At 37.6% G+C, this 15,917-nt stretch overlaps 2 protein-coding genes and 1 pseudogene across 11 annotated transcripts in view; 1 reads left to right on the plus strand and 2 right to left on the minus strand.

The window, feature by feature from the left end:
- The window catches only part of TMEM87A (transmembrane protein 87A), a 38,194-nt gene extending 24,455 nt beyond the window's left edge, over window positions 1-13,739 (minus strand). Inside the window, exons 1-6 of one of the 6 annotated variants that reach the window (XM_038580169.1) lie at window positions 13,511-13,738; window positions 12,162-12,222; window positions 9,583-9,668; window positions 5,941-6,054; window positions 3,980-4,033; window positions 3,844-3,888 (exon numbers count right to left, since the gene is read on the minus strand). In XM_038580169.1, coding sequence (XP_038436097.1) covers window positions 3,844-3,888; window positions 3,980-4,033; window positions 5,941-6,054; window positions 9,583-9,668; window positions 12,162-12,222; window positions 13,511-13,654 — 504 coding nt within the window. In that variant the 5' untranslated portion in view covers window positions 13,655-13,738. Of the gene's footprint in view, window positions 1-3,843; window positions 3,889-3,979; window positions 4,034-5,940; window positions 6,055-9,582; window positions 9,669-12,161; window positions 12,223-13,331; window positions 13,458-13,510 lie in introns of those variants that run through there. The other 5 variants (XM_038580167.1, XM_038580172.1, XM_038580170.1 and 2 more) reach the window with 5 other exon arrangements.
- Window positions 8,760-8,858, minus strand: LOC119866984 (annotated as a pseudogene).
- Window positions 13,533-15,917, plus strand: part of GANC (glucosidase alpha, neutral C) — a 75,286-nt gene continuing 72,901 nt past the window's right edge. Inside the window, exons 1-2 of one of the 5 annotated variants that reach the window (XM_038580156.1) lie at window positions 13,533-13,823; window positions 14,615-14,737. In XM_038580156.1, the coding sequence (XP_038436084.1) occupies window positions 14,709-14,737 (29 nt within the window). In that variant the 5' untranslated portion in view covers window positions 13,533-13,823; window positions 14,615-14,708. The other 4 variants (XM_038580155.1, XM_038580157.1, XM_038580154.1 and 1 more) reach the window with 4 other exon arrangements.

Raw genomic sequence — 15,917 nt, forward strand, 5'->3', positions numbered from 1 at the left:
AGTTGATAACAATGTGTCAATGTTGGTTCATCAATTGTAATAAAGTGCCACAATGGCTGGTACAGGATGGTGATGAGGGGTGGGGGGGGACCTGAGTGTGTATTTGTGGAGGGTCTATGTGAGAACCCTGCCTTTTGCTCAATTTTGTTATGAATCTAAAGCTGTTCTAAAAATGAAAATCTACTAATTTAAAAAACATAATGGTAAATATATTACATTACTGCTTAAATCAAACCATAAGAATGAGCTAATAAAAACATTAAATCTTAGGGAGAAGGAATAGAAGAGGCCACTTTGTCTAAAAAACATGTTTTATCAGAGCTTTAATAAAAGGGGGTGGAGGTGCTGAACTTGTGAGTATCCTTTAAAAAGAATTATTAAAGTATTCTCCTCTTGTGCCCAATTTTCAGGAAGAATTATCAAAGGACAGAAAAATCGGACTTCTTTTTATTAGAATCTGACTAAATAGCTTTAAATATTACTTGTGATATTCAACAGGGTCATCTCAGAGGGGAGTCTGGTTCTACCTCTGCCCCTCGTCCTGCTCATCATGCTCTCTCTCTCTCAAATAAATAAATAAAAGCTTTAAAAAGATGTGCACAGAGATATAGCTACACCTTATGAATGGGACCTTACCTATAATAGTGAAAATTTGGAAACAAAACAATATACATCAACCAGGAGTTAAATATAAAAATGGTAAAATAAAATATATGAAACCATGAAAGAAGTGAAGTAGCACTCAATGTACCAATCTATTAAGTGAAAACAAAAAATTATATAGCAGTATATGTAATACGATCCCATTTTGGTCAATATGCAGGTTCTGTGTAATCACAAAAAACTACCAGAAAATAAAATTACAAGGGATTTTTACTTTTAAGTTATAGAAGTAGCATGCCTGCCAACATGGAAGTGTATTAAAACCAGAAAATAAAAGTTTTTAAAAAATCTTCAAAACTAAAAGTGCTGTTTAAAATTGCAAGATAATGAAACACATAAATGTCTAAAAGATAGTTGGCTAACAAATTGCAACATAATCATACAATAAAATACTCTGAAGGGATTTAAGTAATGATGCCATATAGTATTTACTAAACTAGAAGGATGTTTATGCTATACTGAGAAGCTAAAAAAAAAGGCCACAACATAATACATTATAGGATGCCCATTATTAAATAAATATGCTCATAGACAAAAAACTATAAATATATTTATTTTTTAAAAGATTTTATTTTATTATTTATTCATGAGAGACACACAGAGAGACAGACAGAGAGAGAGAGAGGGAGGCAGAGACACAGGCAGAGGGAGAAGCAGGCTCCATGCAGGGAGCCTGATGTGGGACTCGATCCTGGGACTCCAGGATCACATCCTGAGCTGAAGGCAGGCACTAAACCACTGAGCCACCCAGGGATCCCCTATAAATAGATTTATACTCTAGCAGTGTGTGGTAGTATTCTAGATTATTATTTTCTTCTTTGCATTTATGTATGTTTTCTAAATTTGATAGTGAATATATACATATTAGCACACACAAAAAAAATGAAGTCTGCAGTGCCAAACTCATTTTTAGGTTAAAATTCTATAAACTTTAAATCAGGGCAGGGACAGTGGGGACACTTGCAGAATAGCAGAACAAGGAGCTCTGAAAATTTACTCATCCCTAAAAGCAGTAAGAACATGGGCAAAAATGATCTAACTCAACTTTTTTGCAAGTCCAGAGATTAGCTAAAGACTTGCACCAACCCTAAAAGTATTTCCTTAAGAAAAATAGTTCAGTCTTATTAAAAACAAAAAATGAACCTGTGGTGTTTTTGTTCGTCCTAATCCCATGTCCCTCATCCAAGCACCTTAAAACTGAAGTTCTCACAACTCATAACCGCTGTGAAAAACAACAGTTTGGCAGCCACTGGAAAAAACAGAACAAGTATGGAGATGCCCTAAAACCCAGTAGCAGAGCTATTGGGCAAGTTCCTTTCTCAGGGCTCATCTTTTATATGACCTGATCCAGCCTTGTTCAGTGGAAAGGATTCTATACTCAGGGCACTGTCAAAGGCACTCAGCAGAAACTGTGAAAAAGCAGAGCTGTCCCTAGGCAAGGTTAGTAGACTGGGCTATCAAGACACTGACTAAAAACTTAACGAAAAACTGGAAATGAGATGGCCACAGGGGCTTTAAAAAGCTCCAAAATAGGGGATCCCTGGGTGGCTCAGCAGTTTAGTGCCTGCCTTTGGCCCAGGGCGTGATCCTGGAGTCCCGGGATCGAGTCCCCCGTCGGATTCCCAGCATGGAGCCTGCTTCTCCCTCCTCCTGTGTCTCTGCCTCTCTCTCTCTATATATATATGTATCTATCATAAATAAATAGATAGGTCTTTAAAAAAAAAAAAAAAGCTCCAAAATATTCCTGAAAATGTACAAGGCTAAAAGTACATGCAGATCTGTGCACATATGTGCAGGGGCTGTACACACATACCCAAGAGAGACCTGAGAAGGCACTCATCACTCACCTCTGATCTTAAAGTTCTGCACAGTAATGAAGTAAAAGTTAAGACAGTTTGAAACTGTGAAAGAAGTCAAACACATGAACACAAATTGCATGATTTGATTTATATAAAACGAATAGAACAGGAAGTCCGTAGACAGAAATAATAGTGGTTGCCTAGGGCTGGGGCAAGGGTGGAAAGAGAATTGACTGCTAATAGCTTTGTTATATTCAATATAGTGACTTTTTGGGTGATAAAGATGTTCTGGAATTAAATTGTGATCGGTAATTGCACAACTTATGAATATACTATAAAAACCACTGACTTTACAGGTTTTAAAAGGCTGAAATCTGAGATATGTATGTCTGAATAAAGTCCTTATAAATTGTAAAACTTCAGGGATCCCTGGGTGGCTCAGCGGCTTAGTGTCTGCCTTTGGCCCAGGGTGTGATCCTGGAGTCCCGGGATCGGGACCCACGTCCAGCTCCCTGCGTGGAGCCTGCTTCTCCCTCTGCCTGTGTCTCTGCCTCTCTCTGTCTTTCATGAATAAATAAATAAAAATCTTAAAAAAAAAATAACAGTAAAACTTTAGTTTTGTAAAAAGCATGATCCAACATGGTTAAGTCTTATTCCCTGTATATTTTTAAGTGATAAAGCTTTGAGGAATTAGTTATCAGGAATTAGAAAATGAAATATGAAAATAAAGGCATTTGAATTTTCCAAACTGTCTTCCAGTAATATTCTATAAGATAATTTTAGATGGGGTTTGAGATTCTTTCTTAAAAGTTTCATCCTATTTATGAGTCATATTTATGAGGTGATAACTACAAAAACAATAGATTGCTTGCAACAAATAGGGAAAACATAAGAAACACATAGAAGAAAATAAAAATCACTTAACTATCTACAACAACTATTATTAACAATTTGGGGTTTTTTTTGTTTGTTTTTTAAAGATTTTTTTATTTATTTATTCAGAGAGAGCGAGAGAGAGGCAGAGACACAGGCAGAGGGAGAAGCAGGCCCCATGCAGGAAGCCCGATGCGGGACTGGATCCCAGGTCTCCAGGATCACACCCCAGGCTGCAGGCGGCACTAAACCGCTGCACCACCGGGGCTGCCCGGGGTTTTTTTTTTTTTGAGTAATCATATCCCAATGTGAGATATGAACTGATGACCCCAAGATCAAGAGTTGCATGCTCTACTGACTGAGCCAGCCAGGCACCCCAACATTTTGGTGTTTAAACTTTCATTCTTAAATTCCTTTTTTAAATGGTATAATACCAAGATAGTTCAAAACACATAAACCTAAGAACTGACATATGTGTCCTATGCCCCAAATTCCCTACTATACTTACAGTTTTGTCCCCAGTAAGGGTAAGATTTGTTCCATTCTCCTTAGCCTTTAAACATTAAAAAAAAAAAAAAAGGAAAGGAAATTAATTCCAAATTTTTACTTTACTCTTATAAATATCTAACAATGAAAACAATTACCTCCTGTTTTTCTCCTAAGAGAGGCAATCGGTGCACAGAATCCCCAGAAAAGCTCTATGAAAGAAATATAACATTAAAGTTAAAGATGTATAATAGTAAAAATATAGTTCAAAATCCACAGAAATGGTTAAAGCAAAACTTACTGCAACAATAAATAAAATGGCATTGGCAGACAAGATTTCCAATTAAGCATAAACAAGTGAATAAACCTCTGTTGAGAACTAAAAAATAATATCAAATTCAACTGGCCATTCAATTTTTCTACTAAGAATTAAAGACTTTTAAGAATTAAAAAAACCTTAAATAGAAGGTACATGCTTAGGATAGACAGATCTTATCATTCCCTCTCCCACTACAGATAAGAAAAAATGGCTCAACGTTATAAAGCTTTAGATGCAGAAATGGGATTTAAATTTAGGCTTTTTAACTCTTAGGTCCACTGAATTAGGTTCTCCTTCCAACACAACACACTCACACTAATTACCTTTCTTATCAGTTATCAGCAAATGAGACATTCTCTTTTCTGAGTAATTAGAACACATAGCTCAACTCTGTTATATTTGACTGTTAGAGGAAAGGTAAGCTTACCAATAGGGGTATATACCAAGATCCTGGAAAGATCACAGCAGATCTGAAAGTGAACCTTGGGCAATAGTAGTATACAATAGGTAGCTTTCCATGATCAAATCGAGGAAAGGCCAACCAAACCTCCCAGGCTAGAAAACTAACAGAAAGCCCCTTACTCAAGAGTCCACTGTTTCTAGCTTATTCTCCCACCATTTTAAAGATAATCTAAATGTTTTCCTCCAAATCAATAAAATCTAAGGATTTTTCCTCCAAATCCACAAAATCTAAGCTATGACAAGCACTCAATTATCAAGTGTTATAGTTGAATTACCAGTTACTTCTTTTGCTTGTCAACTATTAATTATTAAATTAAAGCCTTCTTATCAATCAACTTTACTTCTAGTAACTGGATAGAAAGCCTAGCTTTCAATGAAATCTGCTTCTTCACAGCAATTTGCTAAATATTCCAAAGCAGTAAACACAATAAGGACAAAAAGGCTATAGCTAAAAATAACCATTTTCAATACCCATCAAACATATAATTTTTCTATGAAAAAACTGGTGTTAGATACTATTTTTAAGAAAATTTTAAATACAAATTCCACTTACACGATTACACATATGTAAGCATTAAAAATACATATTATTCGCCTCTTCTCCTTTACCTAAAAAAAAGGTGTGAAATTCAACTCTTTGAGTTCAGGTCTATAGCAATAATATCTGGAAACACTGATTTTTCGGGGACACAACAATTAGATGAGATGACAAGAGAACTGAAAATCAGATGTTTCAAATGTCCATCAGTGGGTGAATGGATAAACAATGTTGTATGTACAATGTTGTATGTACAATTCAGCCTTAAAAAAGAATTAAATACTGACACATGCCCTATGGATGAACCTTGGAAACATTTCCCTAAGAGAAAGAAGCCAAACAAATATTGTATGATTCCACTTCTTGTAAGGATCTAGAATATAGAAATTCATGGAGACAAAGTAGAATAGTTGTTACCAGGGATGGGGGGAGGGGAATATTACTGTTACTGGTTATAAAGCGACAGTTTGGGATGACCAAAGCTCTGGAGATGGCTATTAGTGACAGTGTCCCAACAATGCAAATGTACTTAATATCCCTGAATGGTACACTTAAAAACTGCAACGGTAAATTTTTTTTCCACCATAATAAAAAAGTGGGGATTAGTTTTTTACACACAAAGGGAAGCAAACCCTCTTTTTGATGAGATGAACATTAAGTGGTTGACTATGCACCTTCAGAACATGCTTCTAAGTTATTTCTGTCAGAACAAAGAATTGAGAAGTAGGAAATGGGGAATCAGCAAAAATGCATATTACATATTTCACCTCTATTTCCCTCCAACCACTATCAAACATTACCTGTGCTTTAAAGAGTTCACTGCAGTTCTGGAACAACTTTGATGATGTTTGGTATTTCCCAGACAAGCCTTTCTTTTCCTTAAGGTTTTCCAAATATGTCTCCACTTCTTCTCCCTGTAAAAACAGAGAATACAAAATATACAACTTACTTTTCACAAGTAAGGTACTTAGAAGATAATAAATAGATTGTCTATAGGACAGATACAGTTTTGGATATGCTATTTTAAAAATTAACAGCATCAGATAAAAACTGTGTAATAGTACCCAAGAATCTAACAGTATTAGTGTCTGAAGTACAGAATTCTAGTCCATGGCTCACAAAGAGTAGTTCTAAAACTTCTAGAAGACTGGGAAACTATCAGAGTCCAAAAGGTTTTGTCACAAGAAATATAATCAAAAGAGTTATTTGACTAAATTGCCAATACCAACAAAAAGATATACTTGTGCTTATAAGCTAAGGCATAGCACAAAACTGCTCTAGTTGTTCATAGCCCACTGTTGACATCCTGAAAAACTCATTTCCGCGGCAGCATCCGTCAGTTCTGTGATTTTTCTCCCATACCTACATCGCTAATCTTCCCCTCTTTCTTCTAAGCTCCAGTTTTTTAAACAGTTTTTTTTTTTTTTTAAGTTATTTGAGAGAGTGAGCGCAAGAGAATGCACATGAGTGGGGGTAGAAGCCAAGGGAGAGCAGAAGCAGACTCTGTGCTGGGCAGGGAGCCTTACTCAGGACTCGAGGCTGGGACTCCCAAATCATGATCTGAGCCATCCAGGCGCCCTTTCTTTTATTTTTTTAAGTGTTTTTTTTTTTTTTTTTTTAAAGTTCCAGTTTTACATCTCCAATTACATTCTTGTCATTTCCATAATTCTGTCCTGTGGCAATCCAAGATAATTTTTATATTCTTGTCTTACCTATAAAGACTAGATCTGCTAAGCTCTTGACCAGTTTATCAGAAGTTTCAAATATATGAAGTTTTCAACTATAAATTCAATTAGTGACTGATTAACAGCAAAAGATCAGTAATGCTTCAAACTATATTCTGGACATATTATCATTTCTCTCGAAATTCTTCAGTCCTTTTAGTCTTCCCCATTGTATCAATCCAATCCGATGTTGTATAACAAAGCAAAAAAAATCACCAACACTCAAAAAAGGTGTTGTGGTGCCTAATACAAGGCAGATATTCAAAACGCTTAAGGTTTAAAAAACCAACTGGATGGAAGACATTTTTTAAAGACCAATTAGACTATCTTTGGAAAGGAAAAGAGAAATAATAAATGGAGGATAGAAACAGAATGGAAATGGCCTGAAAAATCCATCTTGTACAAGTACAGTGTACTACGTCAACTCTGAAATGAGGTCTACAACTATTTCTAAACTACTACTAATAAAATAATGTTATTTGCCTTGTACTGATAACGCAAAACTAATAATGGGTAAAATTGCTGCCTCTTATCGGAAACCAAGGCAGGGCATCTAACTGTACCACTAGTCATTGCAGTAGGTCACAAACTTACAGCATTAAAAAAAAAAGAGGCCAGTTTTACAAAAGAATGACTTTGATGAAGCAGTAAAAAGTATTAATGTTATTAAATCTGGACTCTGAGGGGCACCTGGGTGGCTCAGTCAGTTAAGCGCCTGCCTTTGGCTCAGGCTGTAATCCCAGGGTCCTGGAACTGAGCCCTTCCTGGCCTCCCTGTTGGGGGGGCGTGGGAAGGGCTGCTTCTCCCTCTCCCTCTGCCTGCTGATCCCCTGGCTTGTTTGTACTCGCTCTCTGTCACTCTCTCTGTCAAATGAATAAATAAAATCTTAAAAAATCTGGACTTTGAGTACATGTATTTTTTTAATATTCTATGAGACAAAATGGGAAATATGCAAAATACTATAAATGAGATAAAACACTTAATACCTGTTTTGACTTATAACCTAAACTATCTACTTTTTCATTTACTCTAAAGAATAACTGATAAACTACAGTTATTCAGAGTTGGTTATTTGGGAGGTATTTTCTTGAAAATGGGCAAAGGAAGACTGTTGCTTCAAGGAAGAAAACGGACATTCACTGCTAATGATAAAATCTGAGCTTTCAAGCAAAAACTGGAATTTTGGAGAACTCGTGTCTTCCTCACCATGAGCCGAATAGCCTCCAATACTTAAGGAGTTTCTGATGTGACAGAAGGGTGATTTTAACAAATGTAACTTCAACTTCATCATAAAATGAATTAACATGTTAAAGATTTATAAAATTCAGTCAAACAGTATTTTCTAAATAACCGAGGTTACAAAATCAGACATGGATAAAAGACCAAAGTGTATGACACACCAACTTATTTAAAATAAAAGAGTAGGAAAAAAGTTCACTGATACGATTTTAGATTCCACATTGCCACCCATTTTAAGAAACCCACTTGTTATGTTTGGTATAGAACAAAAAACAATATCCACAATTATCTGAAAACACTATTAAAATACCATTCCTTTTGCCAACTATGTACCTATGTGAGGCCACACTTTGTGCATTTACTTCAACCAAAATAATATACCACAATAAAGTGAGTGAAGATATAAAAATCCAGCTGCCTTCTATTATATCCAATATTAAATGAAGGGCTTTCAAAAACACTAAATAATACCACTCTTCTGAGTTTTTTTTTTTGAAAAAGTTATTTTTCATTAAATAAATATTTTATTAACATGTAATGGCTTATTACAGCTATTTTAAAATGCACTAATAAAAATTTCTGTATTCTCTGTTGTAACTTCTAATACAGTGATCCACATGAACAAAAAGGTTTTTGGACACTGCAGTAATTTTTTTTTTAATATGGAATGCTTCATGAATTGCATCATCCTTGTGCAGAGGCCATGCTCATCTTCTCAACATTACTGCAATTTTAGTATATGTGCTTGTTAGAAGGTGGAGGAGGGACAATAAAGTATTCCTCAAACTAAGAAAGTATTTTGAGACCAAAAAACAAAGCAGGGAACTCTCTAGTTTATGTAGTTTTATTCAGGGTAACTTACTGATGGGGGAGGGAAATGGGCAGAGGACAATTCATGGCAGTTGCAGGGATATTCTCCACAAAATCCAGACCTTTGTCTATAGATTTTATACAGTGAGGGGATGCACAGAAGGGCACTATCGTGAGATCAAAGAATTCCCATGCACCTCCAAAGGGCTGGCATGCACCTAATTAACAGCTAATCATTAATTAGATCTTGTGGCACCACCTGTGTGCACCAGGAAGGGTAAAAACTATGTATAGATTTATGGAAGGCTAAAACAAGCCTCCCAGATCCTGGCCTTGGGAGGTTCTAAGGTTATGTGTATTAATCTCCAGGGGGACTAGAACACATAGCCCCACAAGAGAAGTAACTGAGCAAACATGAACAAGATGGAGGACCAAAGATAGGAGTCAGTACTGTCCTCACTCCTACAGTGCTGCCAAAAAGAGCATGAGTCTGCAGGAGTTTTTAAGGATTGAGACCAAAGAGTTTGAGAACTGCTAGCATGGTAGGTCTATATATTGGGAAGCCCAGGTTCTAATTTCAGCTCTTCTCCTCCTAGCTACACAACACTCCTTCCTCTATCAGGTTAGGACCCGATGATATCGAAAGTCTATTAGTTTTATTCTCCTTACCTTGAAATTGTAGATTTCATTGTAACAATCAGCACTTTTCAGATACCAGGTTATATTCAAAGATACATCACAAGGCTCTCCATCAACTATAGAAGAAGAAAACTTTGTGAATAAAGATGATTGCCAAAGTATTTTTCCTAAAATTCTATCTTTCCTGCTAAATTTAGATACTCAAGGACCATCTTTTCTCCAAGCACAAGGTAATAAAGTAATATACGTAAAAAGAACTGGATATTCTTCAGATAAAAGTACTGTTGTTCACAGAAGATGTTTTTGACCGGCTTAACTGTATCTACTTTTATGCCTTAAAACCTCAATTTCTGGTTCTCTGTTGGGAAAAAACTAGAAGTGATAGAGCAGTCCCAAGTTAAAACCAGTCTTCTATTATCATTCAAATATTTACTCAACAGGGCACTTAAGTATATGAAGCTACATGCCACTGTGTTAGGCCGTAGGAGAACGGGATCTTAAAAAAGCTACATTCTATTTGGAGAAACAAGGAATAACATTAGGGACATCACAAGGCAGTAGTCAAAATAGTTCCACTGAGAGAAAAATTAATAGCTTAGACCTTGAAAGATACCAAACTAGACAGAAAGAACTAAGGAAAAAGAAAAAAAAAATCACCTGGTTGGGGAAGGTAGGAAGAGCAAAAGAAAAAAAGGGAAGACTCTTTAAAAGAGTCTTAGCCCACCTTAAAAGAGGCCTCAAGGAACCTCACAAAAATCAGAGTGGCCTTGATCTCATTAAACATACTTTGGAACCCAATATTTAGAGGACCAAGACATTAGCTTGAAAATCTGAGAGCATAAATCTGACTATATCACTGATCATCTGTCCCACCTGGAAGTCAGTTTATCTTTGATTCCAGAAACGTTACAGAAAATATACTAGAAGATACCTGCTTCAAGCAAATGTCACAAAGATAAATATGACTGCATCTAGGAATCTATTTTTGGTTCTTAACAAAAAGTGCACACCTAAAATTATAACCTTTCCCTTTTCTTTGTTTTAAATTGTTTTCTCAAATTAATTTTCAAGTGACATACTTTTACAAGGTTCAATCAAAATACACAGAACTCTGATGTGCTAAATAGAATTTCTGAAAATTATATAAAGGGTATTTGCAATCTCACTGTAAACTACTCAGAGGAACCATACAGAGATGGAATTAACTAAATAGAAGCCAATAAGAAAATCCCCTAAACAGAAGATCTGCAGGAAAACTTGGCTGCAAAAATATTACTATTTATGTTAAAAAGACACCATCCAGAACTTTGAATGGATGGCATTAAGAGGCAAAAATGGTCCTGGCAATTTCACAGAAAGCTGTATACTATAACCCTGAAAGTATAAAATCAGAGACAAAGTAAATGTGAGAAAGCAGAGAAGTAACAAAATGAAAGAACATTTTTAGGAGCCTCAAATTCTCCAAAAAAATGAAATGTAGACACTGCAAAATATGGAGCTTGTGTGAGTTGGCCAAGCACCATTTGATCAAAATAGATGAGAAAAGACTATACACGATAGAAAGGTAGAATAGCATGCAGGCTGTCAGGCCATTCCAAAAGCCCAAATACTGCTATCCCTGTAAATTATTCTAATCCACCATACCAACCTCACAAGACAGAGCAAATTATTCTGCGTAATATGATTTAAATCAAATTTAAGTCATTAGTCAAGAGACTGAATTTTCATAGATATAGTCTATTCTTCATAGAAACTTTACTGACTCCCCTTCACTGCTGCTAGACTGTAAGCTCAGTAAGAGAGACGGCCTTTTCTATCACTTCCCTGCTGTCTAAAACATTGCCTGGCACATAGCAGGTTTTTAATAACTACTTACTAAATGATTAAGACAATAAAATCATCCAACTACAACTTATAACTTTGCAGCACTTTCATGGAAAAAGATGTTCATAGAAGCACACATGGATGATCTGAACTTTTATCCCTGATCCTGAAACAGAGCTATCCGTGATCATTTGTTCCCTAAAATAAAGCCAGTTTCAAAAATAAAAAGAAGTCTTTCTTTAATATGTAACTGGATATTTTGGATTCAGATACAGTGGTTTTCTCACTGGACAGACTGGTTTTGTTCTAATAATCCCTTTTCCCTGATAATATCTTTGAGCTTCCTCTTCCAAAGATCAAATAATAAAATACTCCTGTAAACAAAGGTTTAACTGAACATATTCATTCAGAGCCAAAGGCCTGACAAAACTAACTTTTGTGTTCGGTAAACATCTAACAAGCACACAAAAGCAGAATCAGTGGTATCTCTCTGACACAGGACAGATTAAAACACCATGAAGACAAATCAAACAATTTGTCTAATTGTATACAGTAAACACCAGAAAAACAAGAGAAGAAAATAAAGTTCACACAAGTATTCTTAAGATTACTCAGTTAAAAAACCCTTAATTACACTACCTATATTTATTTTATTTAGATAGTGCCGGACTATTAAATTTCAAAGCTTATATTTAGAGTAGATCAGAGATAGAAAATAGGTCATTTGGAAGTTTAAAGATCACTCAAAAACTCAAATAAAAATTTCATGAAATGCAAAAACTCACATTTCAGGAAGACAGTGGTATTTTTGAACAGGATCTTTCCAAAACTGAAATAATTTTTCCCCTGAGAAGATAAAGGAGAGAAAGATAATTAGCATCAGATCACTTTTAATTCCCAAGGCAGACTATAAAAAATTGTTATAAAAACCTAAACTTATAAAATGTTAATATTAGTTTTCTTAACAAAAAAATACATCAATAGCCTTTCTTTTAGTAAAATTCAACCATATCCAAATGCAGAATTTTATAGCTTGGTGCAGAGACACAATTTTACCCCCCACAGGCCATGAAGCAAGGACTCTAGGAAAAAAAAAGCGCCAGAAATCCCAACTTAAATCTTCATAGAGGGTACTCCTTCATCAGTTTACTCACTAACCACTCTTCAGAATAACCAATCATTTCTTCAAATAAACTATTCTATGAACAGATAGATTTAACTATTAACCATTTTAGCAACAGCACCTAAAATTCAGAACCTTAAATTCTTCACCAAATGAACAAAAGCTATAATGCTTGCCATATGAAAGCTTAAATAAGATTTGGACATTACAACCAGCGAGCAGAGCAGAATGGAAACAAAAAGGCCACGGTGGTTTCAATAGGACAAAACGCTTTTTTGGCATTTCCTGCGTGCGTCTGATTTGCTGGCTCACAGAACCATACAGCTCTTACTCAAATAAGGTTTAAACGAGGGGGTGGAGGGACAGAAAGGGTCAACCTACCTAGTCAATCGTCCAGCAGAAAGACTATCTTTTTACCTATCAAATTTTAGAATACGATTTCTTCCATTTCAGCCATTCTCATGTTAGAATACATTTTTAAACGCCGAGGCTTCTTAATCACACAGCAAAGCTTAGAATAACCATTCCAGAGTTCAAAAGAAACCAAACAACTTCGTAAGGAGAATCATCCAGTAACAACAACAACAACAACAACAAAGTGCAGAGGGAAAAAAAAAAAAAAGAAAGAAAAATACCTATTTACAGATCTCTTTCATCCAACTCGGGGTCACTGAATTCTTAGAAACTTCGGCTGAAAGGGAAACCGTTCTCCACCTATCCTTTACCCGTCTCAAGTTAAGGCATTCAAAGTTCTGACTTGGCTGATAAGAAACCGCTCCACCATTCCTCACCGCTCCTGAAGCGGCCCTGGCATTTCCGCTAACCTACCCACCGAAGTGCACGGCTTTCCGCTCCAAGGAGGTGGATCCCTGCTAACCAGCGACACAGACGCTCCAGGCAATTCCATCCCTTTGGAAGCGGGCTTTTGCGGAGCCTTCATGGACCCCTAGGGCCACCGTAGCCCCACCCCTTGCTCCTCCAGGCTCAGTTGCTTCTGAAGTGAACACTCACCGACGGCATGGGGATGTGCCACTTGGATCGGTCGGCAGCGGCGACAGGTGCCGGTCCTACACCGAGAAGCGACAGTGGGGACGGCTGAGCCCCCAAAAGAAGAAGAATGATAGGCAGCACCTGAAGCCACGCAGCCGCCGCCATCTTCACAGCCGTGGAGCGCCTACCGAAAGCATTTCACCTTCTTCCGGTTCGCCCCGCCCTCTTCCGGCTCCGCTTTGGGGGCGGGATCATCCGGGTCCTCGAAACCTCGCGGGGCTTGTTTGTTTTGCGACCCAGCAGCCCCTCCCTAAGCCAGCCGTCACCACCTCGTGTGAGTTTCAGACCCTACGGCGCTAGCGTCCTGTCGTGGTAACCCGGTCACCTAGGAGCGTTGGGATGTTCACCAACAGCCACCTGCGCTTCGGTCGGCTCCGCCGTCGCCCGGCCCTTAAAGGGTCTGGGGACCAAGCAAGCTCCCAATGTAGCGTTTGGCTCTCTCCTCTCGTTCGCCCCAGCCTCTCATCCCTTCTAAGTCAAAGTCAAACGCGGGGGCCGGAAGTCTGGGGAAGCCGTAAGTCCCCCTGTTTGGCGTGTAGTCGTGAGTTTCGGTTTCTGGAGGTATTTAATCAAAGGTTGGAATTTGGCAGGGGTAGAGTATAAGCACTTACTAAACGGTATCTACTGTGGTAGATATGCCCTTTTATAAAGACCGTTCTGGCCCTGAAAAGTAGTTCAGTAGTTGCAGAATTTGGCCGGAGAACATCAACCTTCAGCACAGAGCCGAGCGGCGCTTTCTGTTTAAAACTAAAAAGGGAAAGAATGGGTCAGGTTTCTACATCAGTAACGTGACGGTCACTGAGATAAACCTGCAGAGGTTTGGCCTGGATCAGGCAAGGGAAGCGGTGTGGGTACTTCCTGGTTCTCACGCTCTTGACTTGGATCCTCTGGGGCTGTTGGAGTACACGCCCCCTCCACCGCGCCAAGACAGCTTTCGGTTCCTCATGAAAGCAGTTCCTTGTCGGGCACTAGTAGTCAAGAAAATTTGGCCAAATAAATCCCCGAAGAAACGCTAATTTGGGCCTGGAAAACCCGGGAATAAGTATAGATTTGTTACTCCTTAAGGGACCTGACAGTGGTGAAGTGCTGGTTGTATTGAGCAAGACGGCCCTTGGCCTTGGCCTGAGGGCTGAAAGCCAATCAGATTGACTAGGAAGCCATGGAAGCTGCTGAGAAAGAGGAAATCAGGTAAAGGCCCAGTGGTCCTCTGCAAGGACTATTGAATCCAGACAGCAGGGGATAGATAGTTGCTTTCAAAACCTGAAAGCAGCATTCTGGTTTTGAAGGTTTTACTGATTGTATGACCTCTTATTTGCATGTTTGATACTCGTGTACTTAAAAATTTTTTTTTCAGTTCCCCAGGGAATTAGTCGATTATCAATAGCCCCTCATAAAGTCCTTACTTACAAAACAGTGGAAGAGTTGTGATCAGAACTATAACACGTGAATTTCAAGCATGTAGCCTTCCATGTTCAGCTATAGCCCCATCTTCCTATGTTATTACAGAGCTCATTCTTCAAAGCTGGGAAGCAAAGACTGCAAATTTCTTTAATTGTTGCACACTTGATTAAAAGAAACAGTGACAAAGACTGCATCAGGGAAGGATTTGATGACTTCCAAGAAAATAATTTTTAAGTACAGCCAAGTGTATCTGTGTGGGCTTGTTTTCCTAATATCTTGAAATGTGTGTTCATAGTTTCCTAGATAATCATAGACTTAAAAAAAAAAAAGAAAAAGAAAAAAATCATAGACTTGCTGACTACAGCTGTATTCAGCAACACGGCTGCCTGAAGACCAGTGTGTTTCTTTCCCTCCTCCTTACAGCCTATGGTTGTTCTAATCATATGGAGGCTAATGTGTTTTTTTAAAATATTTTATTTTTAAGTAATCTCTATACCCAAAATGGGGCTCCAACTCAGAACCCCAAGATCAAGATGCTCCACGGACCAACTAATCCAGCCAGGTGCCACTTGAGGCTAATTTAAATACATATTTTTAGCAATATACATGCATCGTATTCACGTTCTATTCCAGAAACAAATGTTCTGGGAATTTGGTTTTAAAAAACATTGGTTCCAAATTTTCAGCAGCATCTTAAAAAGCAAAAGATTTTGCTTCTACGTCTGTTTCTATTATTTTAGTGCCCTTGCACATACCTCTGTGCAAGCAGAGCACAGAGCATTTGTCAGGTTGATTTGTGCTTGTTGGTTAAGCTCTTGTAGGAAGCTCAGACACAGTCCTTCATATCTTCCTCAGACCCTAGTACTCAGTAAGGATATTCTGAAAATATTTTATTGAATAAATAAGTGGATTGTTTTTGTTTGGTTTGAGTTTTTTGTGTGTTTCTGCTTCTTCTGATTTTACTGTT

The sequence above is a fragment of the Canis lupus genome, chromosome 30 (assembly GCF_011100685.1).
Source record: "Canis lupus familiaris isolate Mischka breed German Shepherd chromosome 30, alternate assembly UU_Cfam_GSD_1.0, whole genome shotgun sequence".
Lineage (NCBI taxonomy): Eukaryota > Metazoa > Chordata > Mammalia > Carnivora > Canidae > Canis > Canis lupus.